The sequence below is a fragment of the Diplotaxodon limnothrissa genome, linkage group LG22 (genome assembly GCF_057381915.1).
Source record: "Diplotaxodon limnothrissa isolate DT_005_m linkage group LG22, D_limnothrissa_male_GT1.1, whole genome shotgun sequence".
In the NCBI taxonomy this organism is placed as follows: Eukaryota; Metazoa; Chordata; class Actinopteri; order Cichliformes; family Cichlidae; genus Diplotaxodon; species Diplotaxodon limnothrissa.
The window spans coordinates 20614630-20627162 of record NC_140616.1 but is presented as its reverse complement, the minus strand read 5'-3'; the positions used below and the strand labels follow the sequence as shown (position 1 = coordinate 20627162).

The 12533-nt window shown below is 39.3% G+C and overlaps 2 protein-coding genes across 2 annotated transcripts; one reads left to right on the top strand and one right to left on the bottom strand.

Moving 5' to 3' along the window:
- Window positions 1-2733: 2733 nt before the first annotated feature.
- LOC146609875 (biotinidase-like) lies at window positions 2734-6945 on the bottom strand. The gene is made up of 6 exons (XM_085346314.1): window positions 6700-6945; window positions 5831-5980; window positions 5573-5724; window positions 3804-3981; window positions 3124-3708; window positions 2734-3031 (listed from the first exon to the last, which is right to left on the bottom strand). The coding sequence occupies exons 1-6, from the start codon at window positions 6943-6945 to the stop codon at window positions 2759-2761; spliced, it is 1584 nt and encodes a 527-aa protein (XP_085202440.1). The 3' UTR covers window positions 2734-2758.
- Window positions 6946-9550: 2605 nt separating this feature from the next.
- On the top strand, window positions 9551-10338 carry LOC146609874 (distal membrane-arm assembly complex protein 1-like). The gene is made up of 2 exons (XM_085346676.1): window positions 9551-9955; window positions 10030-10338. Exons 1-2 carry the CDS (start codon window positions 9745-9747, stop codon window positions 10092-10094), a joined length of 276 nt encoding a protein of 91 aa, XP_085202802.1. The 5' UTR covers window positions 9551-9744; the 3' UTR covers window positions 10095-10338.
- The last annotated feature ends 2195 nt before the right edge of the window (window positions 10339-12533 follow it).

Here is a 12533-nt window from a genome sequence, read left to right as displayed (position 1 = left end):
AAAAATTTTAACTTTCTTTTTCTTTTGCGGGGATGGGGTTCCTTTTATAAATTTAAAGTGTGGCTAAAATAATAATAATAAACATTTACATTTTAACTGAATTCGTTAGGACTGTTTTTTTTTTTTACTGAAACATGACTTCAGTGGAAAAAATACATAAACACCCAGCTTTTATTTTGAAAATATCCCATCGGAAACGTCTGCACATAACCGATAAATTCAGCCAGTGAAAGGAGGAGTTATGTTAAAGTTTAGACCAAGTTATGATAATTCAGCTAAACCCAGTTCTTAAATCAAAACATCTTATTACTCATTTTATTATCAGACTCATTTATTATCAGGTAATTTATTGTAGCACAATAATTACAGTTTGGTACGGAATGCTCTGCCAGCAGCCGTAAATCACTACAGAGGGTCGTGAAAGCAGCAGAGCACATAACTGGCATGAGGCTTCCTACCATTCAGGACATCTTCAACGGTGCCTCCGGAAAGCACACAGCATCATCAAGGACCACAGCCACCCAGCACGTCAGCTGTTCTCCTTGTTACCATCTGGCAGATGTTACAGGAGTCTGTATGCTCGGACTACAAGACTCAAAAACAGCTTTTACCATCCATCCGTTCGACACCTCAACTACAACACTGTAATTTGTAACTTCTTAAATGACTGGTTATATTAAAAAGGCCATTTCACAACAGCCATTTACTCTTATCCCAGAGGGGTAAGCACAGGTATAATGTACCAGTGACAAAATTACTATCCCGTTTTTAGAAGAAAAAAAAACAACAACAAGCAAATAAATCACAGGGTAAAGTAATGTTTTCATTTTTAAATTAAGCTCCTTCTGTTTTGAGTATTTTTAGAGATTTTGATTAGCATTTACTAGAGATAATAATAATAATAATAATAATAATAATAATAATAATAATAATAATAATAATCTGGGATTTTTTAAAATAAATATGCCTAGACAGATGTGTTTAAATGTAAAATAAATTGACAACATCTATAAAAGAATTTCCTGTTGTAAATGTGTAGTGTGGCTATAATAATGAGACAGTTATGTAACTGTCAAAATACATGTAAATGTAGACAATAAGGGTTCATTTGGTCAACTAATTTGGTAAATAATCATTGTCTACACAAACAGGAACATTTAATAAAATGCACGGCTCTCATGATAATATATTTTTCTTTTAGCAAAAGGCATTTTAAACACAGGTACGATAAATTGTTGATAAGTGTATCGGACATACCAGTGAACCAGTTTATCTCAGTGCAGCAGAGCATTGATAAACATTAATAATTGACTTTGTGTTTACACTGCAAGGACACATTCAAACAGCTGCTGTGACAAAGGCCAATCAGCAGCTATAAAACAAGACTAGGGTCCAGTCTCAGTGTCCACACTAAAAAACATCACCTCTTTGTGTAGCAAGATCGCTTGAGTGTGAGGGATCGTGGTAACAGAATGGTCCCATGACAGAATTTCATGATATATTATGTGACATTAATTTAAAAAAAGCTTCATTATATTTCTTACTGTTGTGTTATGAGACTATTTATTTGCCATGTTTACATCTGAGCCATGGAGTTTCAGGGACTGACTGTCTGATTTGGAAGTTTTTTGCATTTGCTTGATGGTGCTAACGAGAGAACTATTCCTGAAAGAAATGACAAGAAAACTTGTACAAGAATATCAGGCGCATTGAAGAATAAAGGTGGTCATGCTAATTAGTGGCTTTCAAACCCTGCAGAATTGCTTTATATACTGTATTTCAAACTGCAGAGAAGGACCACATTAGTAATACTTGGCATGAACAGTGGTAACTGGAATGGGCTGGCTCTTAGTACATCACTCACCACCATATCTCCAACAAGCACAAAGCTTCATGATACTTTGCCCCTCCGAGGGCCTGACCACACCTCCTACAGCAAGCAAGAGCACCTGCTGTCTCTGCAGACAGTGAAGTGAATGAGTTAGTTTCAGACCAGGGGCAGTTTTAACACTTTTAACATTTTCCTTCATAACTCACAGGTCCATGGAAATACACGAGTCATCTTTTGACTAAAAACTACACAAATATGTGCAGGACTACTAATATGTTTCCACTAATAAGGACAAAACAACAAAATCTATTTTAATGCACGGAATCAAATAGTATCCATAAAACCAATTCTATTAACCATCTGTCTCTTAACACGAAGCAGTCTTCTTTGTGACCACATTACTGTAGTTGCGTCTAATAATGTAACTTTAAAAGATGTTCAGCCTATAAATTTTAGATGTCGGGTATTGTAAGGTGTGGGTCTCATTTACTAAATGGAGTGTAATAGAGAGTGAGAGCAATCCTGAAATGGTGCTCATAGGTATGGTTAGTTTTATGGGTAATTCATATATAGGCTTTTGTTATTAACACAGGTCATTTTAAAATAAAGTGCAAAAAAAAAAAGATTTTGGGGGGGGGGGGAATTAAATAAAAATGCACAATTAGCATTAAGTTGCATGAGACAAACATTGTTTAATCAATTTGAATGATTCATTTGAATATTCTCTTCCTTATAATTTGTGCCTTGAGAAAGGAACACCCAGAAAAGATCAAGTAACAGATGACTAAAGACATTTGTTTTCCTTTAGCTGGGACAGACTCCAGCCTACCCTGATAAGCATAAGTAGAAGGGAATGGATACAGATGGAGAACACAGAACAGCTCTTATCCATAACACTGAACTTTATTTTCCTGATCCCTCCAAACTTTATTCATTGTCCAGGTGGTACATTCGTCCATACAGGCAGGTGGTGACCAGGCCACCCTTCATGTTTGAATGTTTCATGGTCACTTTCCCGTCTGGAGCTTTCTGCAGACTCTCGGGCTGCTCCAGGAACATTCGGCTTGTCAGAATAGATGGGTACACGTATTTGGTGTCAAAGTTCCCCGCCAACAGGAAGTCCATTTTTGACTCTGCTTCTTCTACTACTTGTCCACAAGAGTTCTGATCCAACCCTGCACAACGGACTACTGCACAAACCTGTAGATATTTGACATGTAACAAATAAAAGTCAGCAGGGTCCTGGTCAGTTTCTAAAAGTTTATAAATATTAAAAATTCTTTCATTCCTACCTGCAGTGCATAACGTCCATCAACGGTGTGCAGTCCTGCAAATGCACCGAGAGCATAGAGCTCTTTATGGTCTTGCAGTAACCACCTGTACTGCAGGCGGCAGCAGAAAGTGCCGTTGCACACTTTAACGTCACCTTGTGTCTCGTTTAAGAGGACAAACGTAAACGGGTCGTGGAACATGAATGAGATGAAGGTGGAGTGAGAGGGATGGACCGAATCAGGAGAGTGATCATCACAGCTGTCTTGATGACAGCGTCCAGAGTCTGTAGCCACTGATGATGCAGACTCAACACCACCAGCCTCCACCTCTTTGGCTGCACTTTGTTTTACCTCCAGTGGCTCCAAAACTGGCACTCTGGCCACCAGCAGCCTGCCCTCCTCTGGGTCTCCCTTCCAGGCATGGTGGTAGGTGGCAGAAAAGGGGGTGTAGATACCGCTTCCTTTCATGATGCGTTGATCATTGCGAATGTTGGCAGATAGTAGAGTGACGTTGGCACCCAGACTGAATGCACTGTGAAACTGAACTGAATCCAGCAGGGGGAGCGCATTCATCCACGCTGTTGGAAAGATCAACTGACGCACACCCTTAAAAAGCCACAAAGAAGAAACGATGGATATCAAAGTCAATCCCAACAATGTTGGATATATATTCTGAGTGCGTATGTGATTATATTTTATACCATCTCCACCAGCACCACTGCAGGATCATGAAAGAGGATGTCAAAGCAGATGAAGAGGCCAAACTTCCCAGCAAAAGGTGTATCAAATGTTATGACTTCAACTTCTGGAGGTGTGTCAAAGGATTGCTCAAAGAAAAGGTTTTGCTTGTGGTAGCGTGCAATTAGAAGGCCGTCTGACCTGTATGAAAGAGGATATTTTACGCAGGTCACTAACAGCTCTTTTTCACTGATGCAGTCAGTTCAGGATATATTACTGAATTATATTTATGTCATAACAAAAGTGCGAGCAAAAACATAATCCGAGCAAATCATTTCGGGCACAATGAAATTCCTCGCGCGTAAATTCGACAACTGTGCGCGTGGAACTCTGCAGCTGCACACACAAAGAAGCCATCACACACACGAATGTCTGCTCTGCGTGCGCTGCTGCTGTTTCAATCTGTGGCAGGCAGCTCTCTGCGCTCGGAGAGAAATCCTGTTCGTGCGAATCAACTCACTTTTAACTTTGTTTGAAGGCGGAGCCCAAAGGAGGATGGGTTCCTAATGAGATTATTCAGTTTGATGGACACTTCAGGCTGCTGCGTTAAACCGAGTTACACTGTGGCAACGACAGAAATGTCGTTTTAAGCCATATTTGTTTACAATTTGAAAAGTAAAGTTTGCCAAATTAATTATCAGTCGTTATCGTTGCTGTGCAGCAGTGGAAATACTGACAACTGTCACTGGATTATGACTATGGTCATGTAAAACCAAAATCAACCCGCTTTGCTTGGAGAAAGAGAAATGTTAACTCTAAACCAAAGAACACAATCGCTACAGTCAAGCACAGAGGTGGAAACATCTTGCTTTGGGGCTGTTTGTCTGGGTACAGGACAACTTCACTGTACTGAGGGGGCAATGAACAGGGTCATGTACTGTAAAACCTTGGACGATAACCTCCTTCCTTCAGCTAGAACATTGAAGATGGGTCGTGGATGGGTCGTCCTGACATGACAATGACCCAAAACACACAACCAATGCAACAAAGGAGTGGCTGAAGAAGAAGCACATTAATGTCAGGGAGTGGCGTAGCCAGGCTCCAGACCTCAGTCTTATAGAAAATCTGAGGAGGGAGCTGAAACTGCAGATTGCCAAGCAGGAGCCAAGAAACCTAAAGGATTTCAAAGCTTTCTGTATAGAAGAGTGGGCCAAAGCCCCCGCCTGAAATCTGCAAACTTGGTAACCAACTACAACAAATGTTGTACCACTGCTTGCCAAAAAGGGTTTCTTTGCCAATCATAAAGTTTTGCTTGGGGATAAAATATTTATTTAACTTAATGCCATCAAAATCAATTTATTACTAAATATTTTTTCTGGATTTTTGGTTGATAGTTTGTCTCTTTCCATTCATTTGATTGGATGTGACCAAAATTACACATTCGGCAGGGGATCAAATAATTATTTCCACCACTGTAGTTGTTGTATTCAGTGTAGCTGGTATTTCTCCAGTAGCTACTGACAAGAGAAGTTTCGACTTTGACTCTGTGGTATTTTTGGCAGTCGTGCCAACATTTTTTGATGGAAATCAGAATCAGAATCAGAATCAGAATCAGAATGGGTTTATTGCCAGATGTTGAGGTTTACAACATTAGGAAATTGCTGCGGTGCTTCAGTGGAGAACTGCTCTTTTATTTAGGCACAAGCACTGCATCTGTGGACAATAAGTCATAGAAAAATAAACCTTTTATTTGTCCGTTCTCTAGAAATCCATTTTAAGAGTTAACATGTACCTGAAAGCCACATTTGTGTTGAACTGCCAGCGCCCATCAGGAGGACAGGTGGAGGAGGGGCTGGTCTTCAGGGGACAGGGTTGCAGGTCGGGCATGTTGGCCACCAGGTAGAGGTTGTTACGACGAGCCATACAGCTCAATCTCTGGAGAACCTTTGAGTCACAAACATAATCAAATATGATGAGATTCAGACACAGTGAGATGTTGTGAGAGTAGAGTTTTCTTGCCATCACAAAATCTAAATATATGATTGTGAACCTCAGTGTTGTTGTGTCTTTCCGGCTCTGTGCACGGATTCCAGCTCTCCTCCTGAGGGTTGGGAATGGTTTCCAGGTAGCCAATGATGGATGACCGAGTGAAGTTAAACCCATGAATACCATCTTCTGGAAACACCAGGATCTGGGCACCCTGAGAGTGAAACGAAGATGACAGAGAGATATGAGATCTGTTGCAGTAACTTTTGAGTTACTTATTTCTACTTGCTCAAATGTCACACTGAATTTAACAACATAAAGTGATCTGTGTGATGATGTTCATCAGCTCTCCTCTCTGGATGTCTTTTTAAGTTGCCTGTCTCTCTCCACGTTTGATTCCATCTCTCTCACTCAGGTATTCTCTCGTGAACTTAAAGTTAAAGTCAGAGTTTTATAAACACATTTACATTCAAACATTTTACATGCATGTATGTACACACACACACACACACATATATATATAGTTGTGTGTATACAGACATATATACATATAGTTTACGATATAGTCTGCTCCTATGCGTTATGGCAGGACTACACCTCTGGTAGTGACAGTAAACTTCATACAGGGTGAAGCATTAATAACTGTCGACCAACAGCTATAAAGTGATACTAAAGGGTGGACAGTTGTCATATTAGGGCATATGAACATCAATTACCAGTTCAGTAAAAAGTCAGAGATAAAGGAAGCCTTACTGTAAGGCTTTGAATCATGTTTGTCTTGATTTTCTTCTGCAGTAGCCTTAACTATATTAATTCTTGTCCATTACAAGTTCATTCATTTGAAGAACATCTCAACAGAAGTTGCTACAATTCATTGAGTAATGCTATCATGTGACTAAAAACATGAAACACAACATTTAAATGTGTGCATACTTGCTGGGCTGCCCGGGCTGCCTGCTCCTCGTAGATATCCAGGTTTTTCTGCATGTGCTGCAGAGCTTCGTGGCGGGACACGGGTGTGCGGGGGCCTGGGTTCAGGATTACTTTGTGCTCGTACACAGCGGCAACATATGATGAGTCTGCAGTGGAGTCCGTTGGACTGATGACCAATGCCAAATAAACACTGACAACAGCTATGACGAACAACATATTTCTTCCAGTTTGCTTCACACGAGGCATGCCGGCTGTGCGCTAACACACACTATAAGAAGAGGGCAAAAGTCGTCCACGAGGCACGATGACTCAGCTCAATTTTCTAGTTAAGATGTTATAAGAAACTCCTCGTGCCAAGCAGAGTGATTTTCCAAAAACAGACCCAAGGATTTGTTACATTAGCTGGAAAATTGAAAAAAAAAAACAGAGCAAAACAACTTTATTTAGGACATTACCATACAACAGAAGATTATTTTGTACCATCAAGACTTTAAGTACATGCAAAAATAAATAACAGCACTCAAGGTCAGATGATTAGAAACTTTAGTAGGCCGGGCTCTGTACTGTGATTGACCATGAAACCTGACTGGAACTTTCTAAAAAGGTTTTGTTGTAAGTGAGGACAAAGTTAATGAAGAATGACTTTTTCCAAAACGTATGAAAGGAATTGAAGTTTAGAGATATGTTGATCATTTTTAGCAGAGGCTGAACAACCACCTGCCTGCTTGAAGACAGATGGCATAACACTAGTAGACAAAGAATTGTTGATGATGGAGAGGATACTTGGGCCTATTCCCTCTTTGCATTTGTGGCTGCCATCTTTGCAATTTCTCTTTCAATCGTTGCATTTTCTTTTTTGTTATTTCATTTTCTCTCTTTTCCTCTTCTATTCCTTTTTAAATTTCTTCAAGGGCTCTTGGATTTCCAGGAACTTCTTCTTTGCTGTTTCAGTTTTCTGTTTTACAATGTCTGTGTTATTGTTTACTTTTTGATTTTCCATGTTTGCCTCTTCTAATTCATTTTTTACTTATTTCTGCTCTCTCTGGAGTTTCATTAGTTCCATTAGTTTCATTAGTTTGATGGTCCATGTTTATCTTTCCATTTCCTTTCTCCCCTCTTTCAGTTCTATTTGTACTTCTTGCATTTCAATCTTTGACTCTTGGGCTTGAGTTCTGCCACCTGTTCTTGCCGCTATGCTACTTCAGTTGCTTCTTTATTTCCTTTTTGTTTTTTTTCTAGGGCTCTGTGAACTTCCTTCATTTCCATCGTTTCCTTGTCCGTTGCCTTCTTCACTGTTTCACTTTCCTTCTTTACTTTTTGTATTTCTTTTATCTTCTGCTTCAGTGCTCTCTGGACTTCAGTCATTTTCAGTATTGCTTTTTCAGTTGTCTTCTTTGCTGTTTCCCTTTCCTTCTTTGCCTTCTGGATTGCTTTGTTCTCTTTTTCAGTTCTCTCTGAGAAAAGCTCACTTGTTTGAATTTATTTGCAGTCACAGTTTTAAACAATTCTGACAGTAAGCAGCTTTGATATAATTTGACACTAGATATCAGGTTTATGGGATTTTATTTAAAGGTTCCAATGAGGCCGCCTGCACGGCCACAGATGTGCTAGAAGCTAGAAGAGCTAGAAGCTCTACTCACGGAGAAACTTGCTAAGCCTAGGAGGAGACAGGTATTCCAGCCAAAGCTGCCATGACATAACCTCACATACAGCTCAGCCACAAAGTGAACTAAGTTGTTTAGTTAAAGACAGCATGGGACCAAATGCACCGAACCAGCCTGACATTTCTTCCTCTTAAGTTCAATGAATGGATGGAAGTTAAATGACTACAAACATAAAATCATAAAAGCCGCTAGTACCGACACTGGAGTTCCCTGAAACTGACTGTTCATTGTACTGAGCCTATATATAACGCACAGAGCTACCTGAGACACTGCACTGAATTATTGTTTCTATCTTAATGACTCCACCTGGCTGGTTTGAGTTCAGATATTCTGCTTTTTCCTTTCGGTAGATCAAAGCATCTCGTGTTGCTTTTGCTTCCATTTTGATGGAAGAAGAAGAAGAATGCTTCAAAGAAGTGGCATTCATGGTCTCAGTGAACAGTGTGCCAATCGTGGTCACACATTGCACGTGATTTTCAAAGCAGCATGCCTGTTCACTGCAACAGTCAATACATTGATAAAAAACTTTGAAATATATATTGCTGTTTAGAGATGTGTAATGTTAGTGCATGCTAAGGTTTGTTATTGGAAATTGTTCAGTTCTGTTCTCTATTTTGATGACCACCTACACCACACGATGCTGTTTGAAAAAAAATGTTGTTTTCAAACTATTCCTTAAACTATGGACATTAGCTCTAGCTCTATGGACATAAGGCTGCAGGTCTCTTAAGTAAGCAGCACCTGATTCAATTATCAGAAGGTTCAATAAGTCTGGCAGTTATTTTTTTGTGAGTCAGGCTTTTCCTTTTATTACCATATGCACCTGTATAATGAGATCTGGCACTTCACCAAACTGAATACGGAATATGAATTCAATATACCTTTGGGTGCCTTGAAAAGCGCTATATAAATCCAATCCATTATTATTATTATTATTATTTAGATCGGTAAGTTTACATTTAAAATGAAATTGCAACTTCTTTTGGAAAGAAATTTCCTCATAGAAATAGATGAAATAAGACAATATGTTTTTATTAATGGAAAATTGTTAAATATTTATCACAATGTTTTTATGTTTTCTGTCGATCTTTGTCCCTCCCCCCAAAGACCAGCGTTTGTTCCGAATGGTAAAGTACAACTTTTATTTTGAAAATACCAGATAGGAAACATTAGGGCCATGACCTGGACCCACTTTGCTAAATCCGACCTTTCTTCAGCCAGTGAAAATAGCATTTGTGTTAAGTCTCTAACTTTGTTCTTCATTTGGGCGAGTCATTCAAACAAAACCGGAACAGTTTCCGGTTTATTTTTCATGTTTGACGTTTCTAGGAGTTTATAACCAAGGGCATTAGCATTAGCATTAGCAGCACCCTGTGGTACAATGTCAACAGGGCTAGAGCCGCCAACAGGAGGAGCAGATGCCCCCGTGTCCAAACCCAGCCAGATGTTTAAGAGCTGCTGGAGCTGCAGGCTTATCTCCGGAGGTGGGCTGATTCTGTCCGGAGCTTATGTGTTTCACGCAGCGCGGAAGGTGATGCGGCAGGGAGGACCCACCTCAATGGGGACAGTGGCACAGATCACTTTCGCTGCAAGTAAGTCAATCAGTTTTCTGACTGTTTGCTGCATTAGGAGTCTTTTAATGAACAAATGCGCACTTGTGTTCAAGGTTTGGCTGCCTGGGGGATAGTAGTCATCACGGATCCTGTAGGAAAAGCGCAGAGGAAGACTTGAGGACTCTTTAGAAAGCGTGCGTGTAAATGAGCTCAGGACTGCGTGGGGTCATTCACCGGACACCGAGGCAAAGACACTGCTCTGGACAGCCTGCAGAGACCTGTAATGACAGTGGATGTGTGCTGACGTTGTATGGCTGGGCTATGTACTCTACTGCTGGAAGCTGCTGACTTCTTAAATTAAAACAACTATTTGTCTATATGTGTGAGTTTAAGTCTCTTTGTCAGCATCAGACGTGTTTGGTAAACCGTGTTGTTAAAGTTACTAGAAAAAAGTAATCAGTAACTAATTACTTCCCCCAAAAGTAATCCCGTTACTTTACTGATTACTTATTTTCAAAAGTAATTAATTACTTTATTTTTATTTTTTTTAAATTACAATTAAAAACTGTTATCAGTTTTAATCTTAACTTCATGCATCAAGTAAAATTAAATTATATGCACCATTCTCTGTCTCTAATTACCGTTTTTGCGATAGTAATCCCTTACTTGTTACTTAAAAAAAGTAATCAGATTACAGTCTGCCCATCTCTGGTGGTAAATAATGTTGACTCGTTTTATTACCTGCATTAAAGACTATTTATTGTAGTACAAAAATGTGAAACCAATGGTGATGCACACTACTCGTATGTATACTCAGCTCTCATCATTATGTTGTCACTGACTGACCTTTTTCACTCTTTTTAAAATGTCAAAACAGAAAAAGCACGGTTAAACTGACAGTGGGTGCATGAAACCGTGCCATTTTGCATCTTGGTTCACTAGTATATCACTGGAACACTACCTGGAGATTACAGTTCAAAACCTCTGCAGGTAGTACACAGTTTGTGACTAAATAGTTACTATAAAAACAGTGAAATAGGTCAAACTGCCTTGATGTCTCAGGACAACCTCCCAAGTATTAAAAACAGTTCAAGTCTTGAGTCGACATGGTGATTATCAAAAAGATTACTGAATTAACTCTGTTTAATAAAGCACATGACCCTGATTTAACTTTAACTTCTGTAGCTTTCTTGTCAGTTACTGCTCCTGTGTTTGTTTTTCCATACTTTGCATTTGTGTTTTTTGCTGCATGTGGCAGCCATCTGTGTTACTGATAAAGAAACAGTGCCCAAAGAGTCAGGACTGCACTTATCACTAGAGATGGCACGATACCACTTTTTTATGTCCGATACCGATATCATAAATTTGGATATCTGCTGATACCGATATGAATCCGATATAGTGTGTTTTAATCAACAAAACTGTTTTTTTTAAATATCTTGCTGCATTTTGTATAAGTTCATACTCAAGTTTAAAACAACAACTACACTAAAGCTATTCTGTTATACCTGTATGCAAAAAAAAATATTTCATAGTTCAGCAATACTGATCAATCTAATAAACTTAAACCTACACCATCCTCCCTATTCTGGTATTTTAAAGAGTACTTAGCGTAAATATTAAGCAACCTAACTAATAGGGTTCCAACTCCCAGCAACAACAAAAATAAATAAATAAAAAATAGGGAACCACCCCTCACGCTCCACCTCATGATGCTTAATCGACGTAATCAACCTTAATTTGATGCAGTGTGAAAAAAAATGCACAGAAATCAATTATTTTTCAAGAAATATTAAATAGATTCAACATCTTTCTTCATCAAAATTGCAGACTGCACAGATGGTACCTTCCCAAAGGAAAAAGTACTATAGCTTACTAGGGTATATATATTAGACTTAATAGTCACTATATACAGTAATTGACTTCTATTCATTTTACATCAAATTAAAACTTTGGGTGTCAGATAATTATTTATTAAAAGCTAGACGTTTTAAATGAGAATAAGAAAGAAAAGTATGTCTTTGTGCCCCCTTTTCCCTGTTCATGCCCTATCGGCCCCCCTGGCTAAACTTTGCTAGATCCGCCCCTGCACAGTTACCAGCCGTCAGCTACGTAGAAAAAGATCCTCGAGTAGAAAGTAATATTAAATAACTTCTAACAACAGCTTATCAAGCTTAAACGTGCTGCTGTTGTTCAGCCGCTGGTTTCCTCTTTCTGGTGCAAAGTGGGACAAAAACAAACAAGAGACACGGACTCGCGACAGAAAAGCCGATCAGCTGATCATTAAGCAGTTTCATGATTGAAGTAGCAGCAGGAGAGGCAGTCGCTCCATATATCGCTTGTTAAGCTTAACGCAGGAATGCTTTACATTCAGAGATGGACTTACACACTTGCTTTACTTCTCTCGGGGATAACTTTGTCGGAGATGAAATGCCGGGTTGCTAGCGAAGCTCCACATGCTATCCAGACCACCGACAGGTCCCGCATGCCACAGCCGCTCTATCACGTGATGCATACTGCTCCGACGTGCTAACGTTCTGAGGTGAGTTACAGCGTGTTGCAAGTTTTGTGAGATGCTTTCGTGATATTTAATGGATCGGATTACATTTTTTATTTT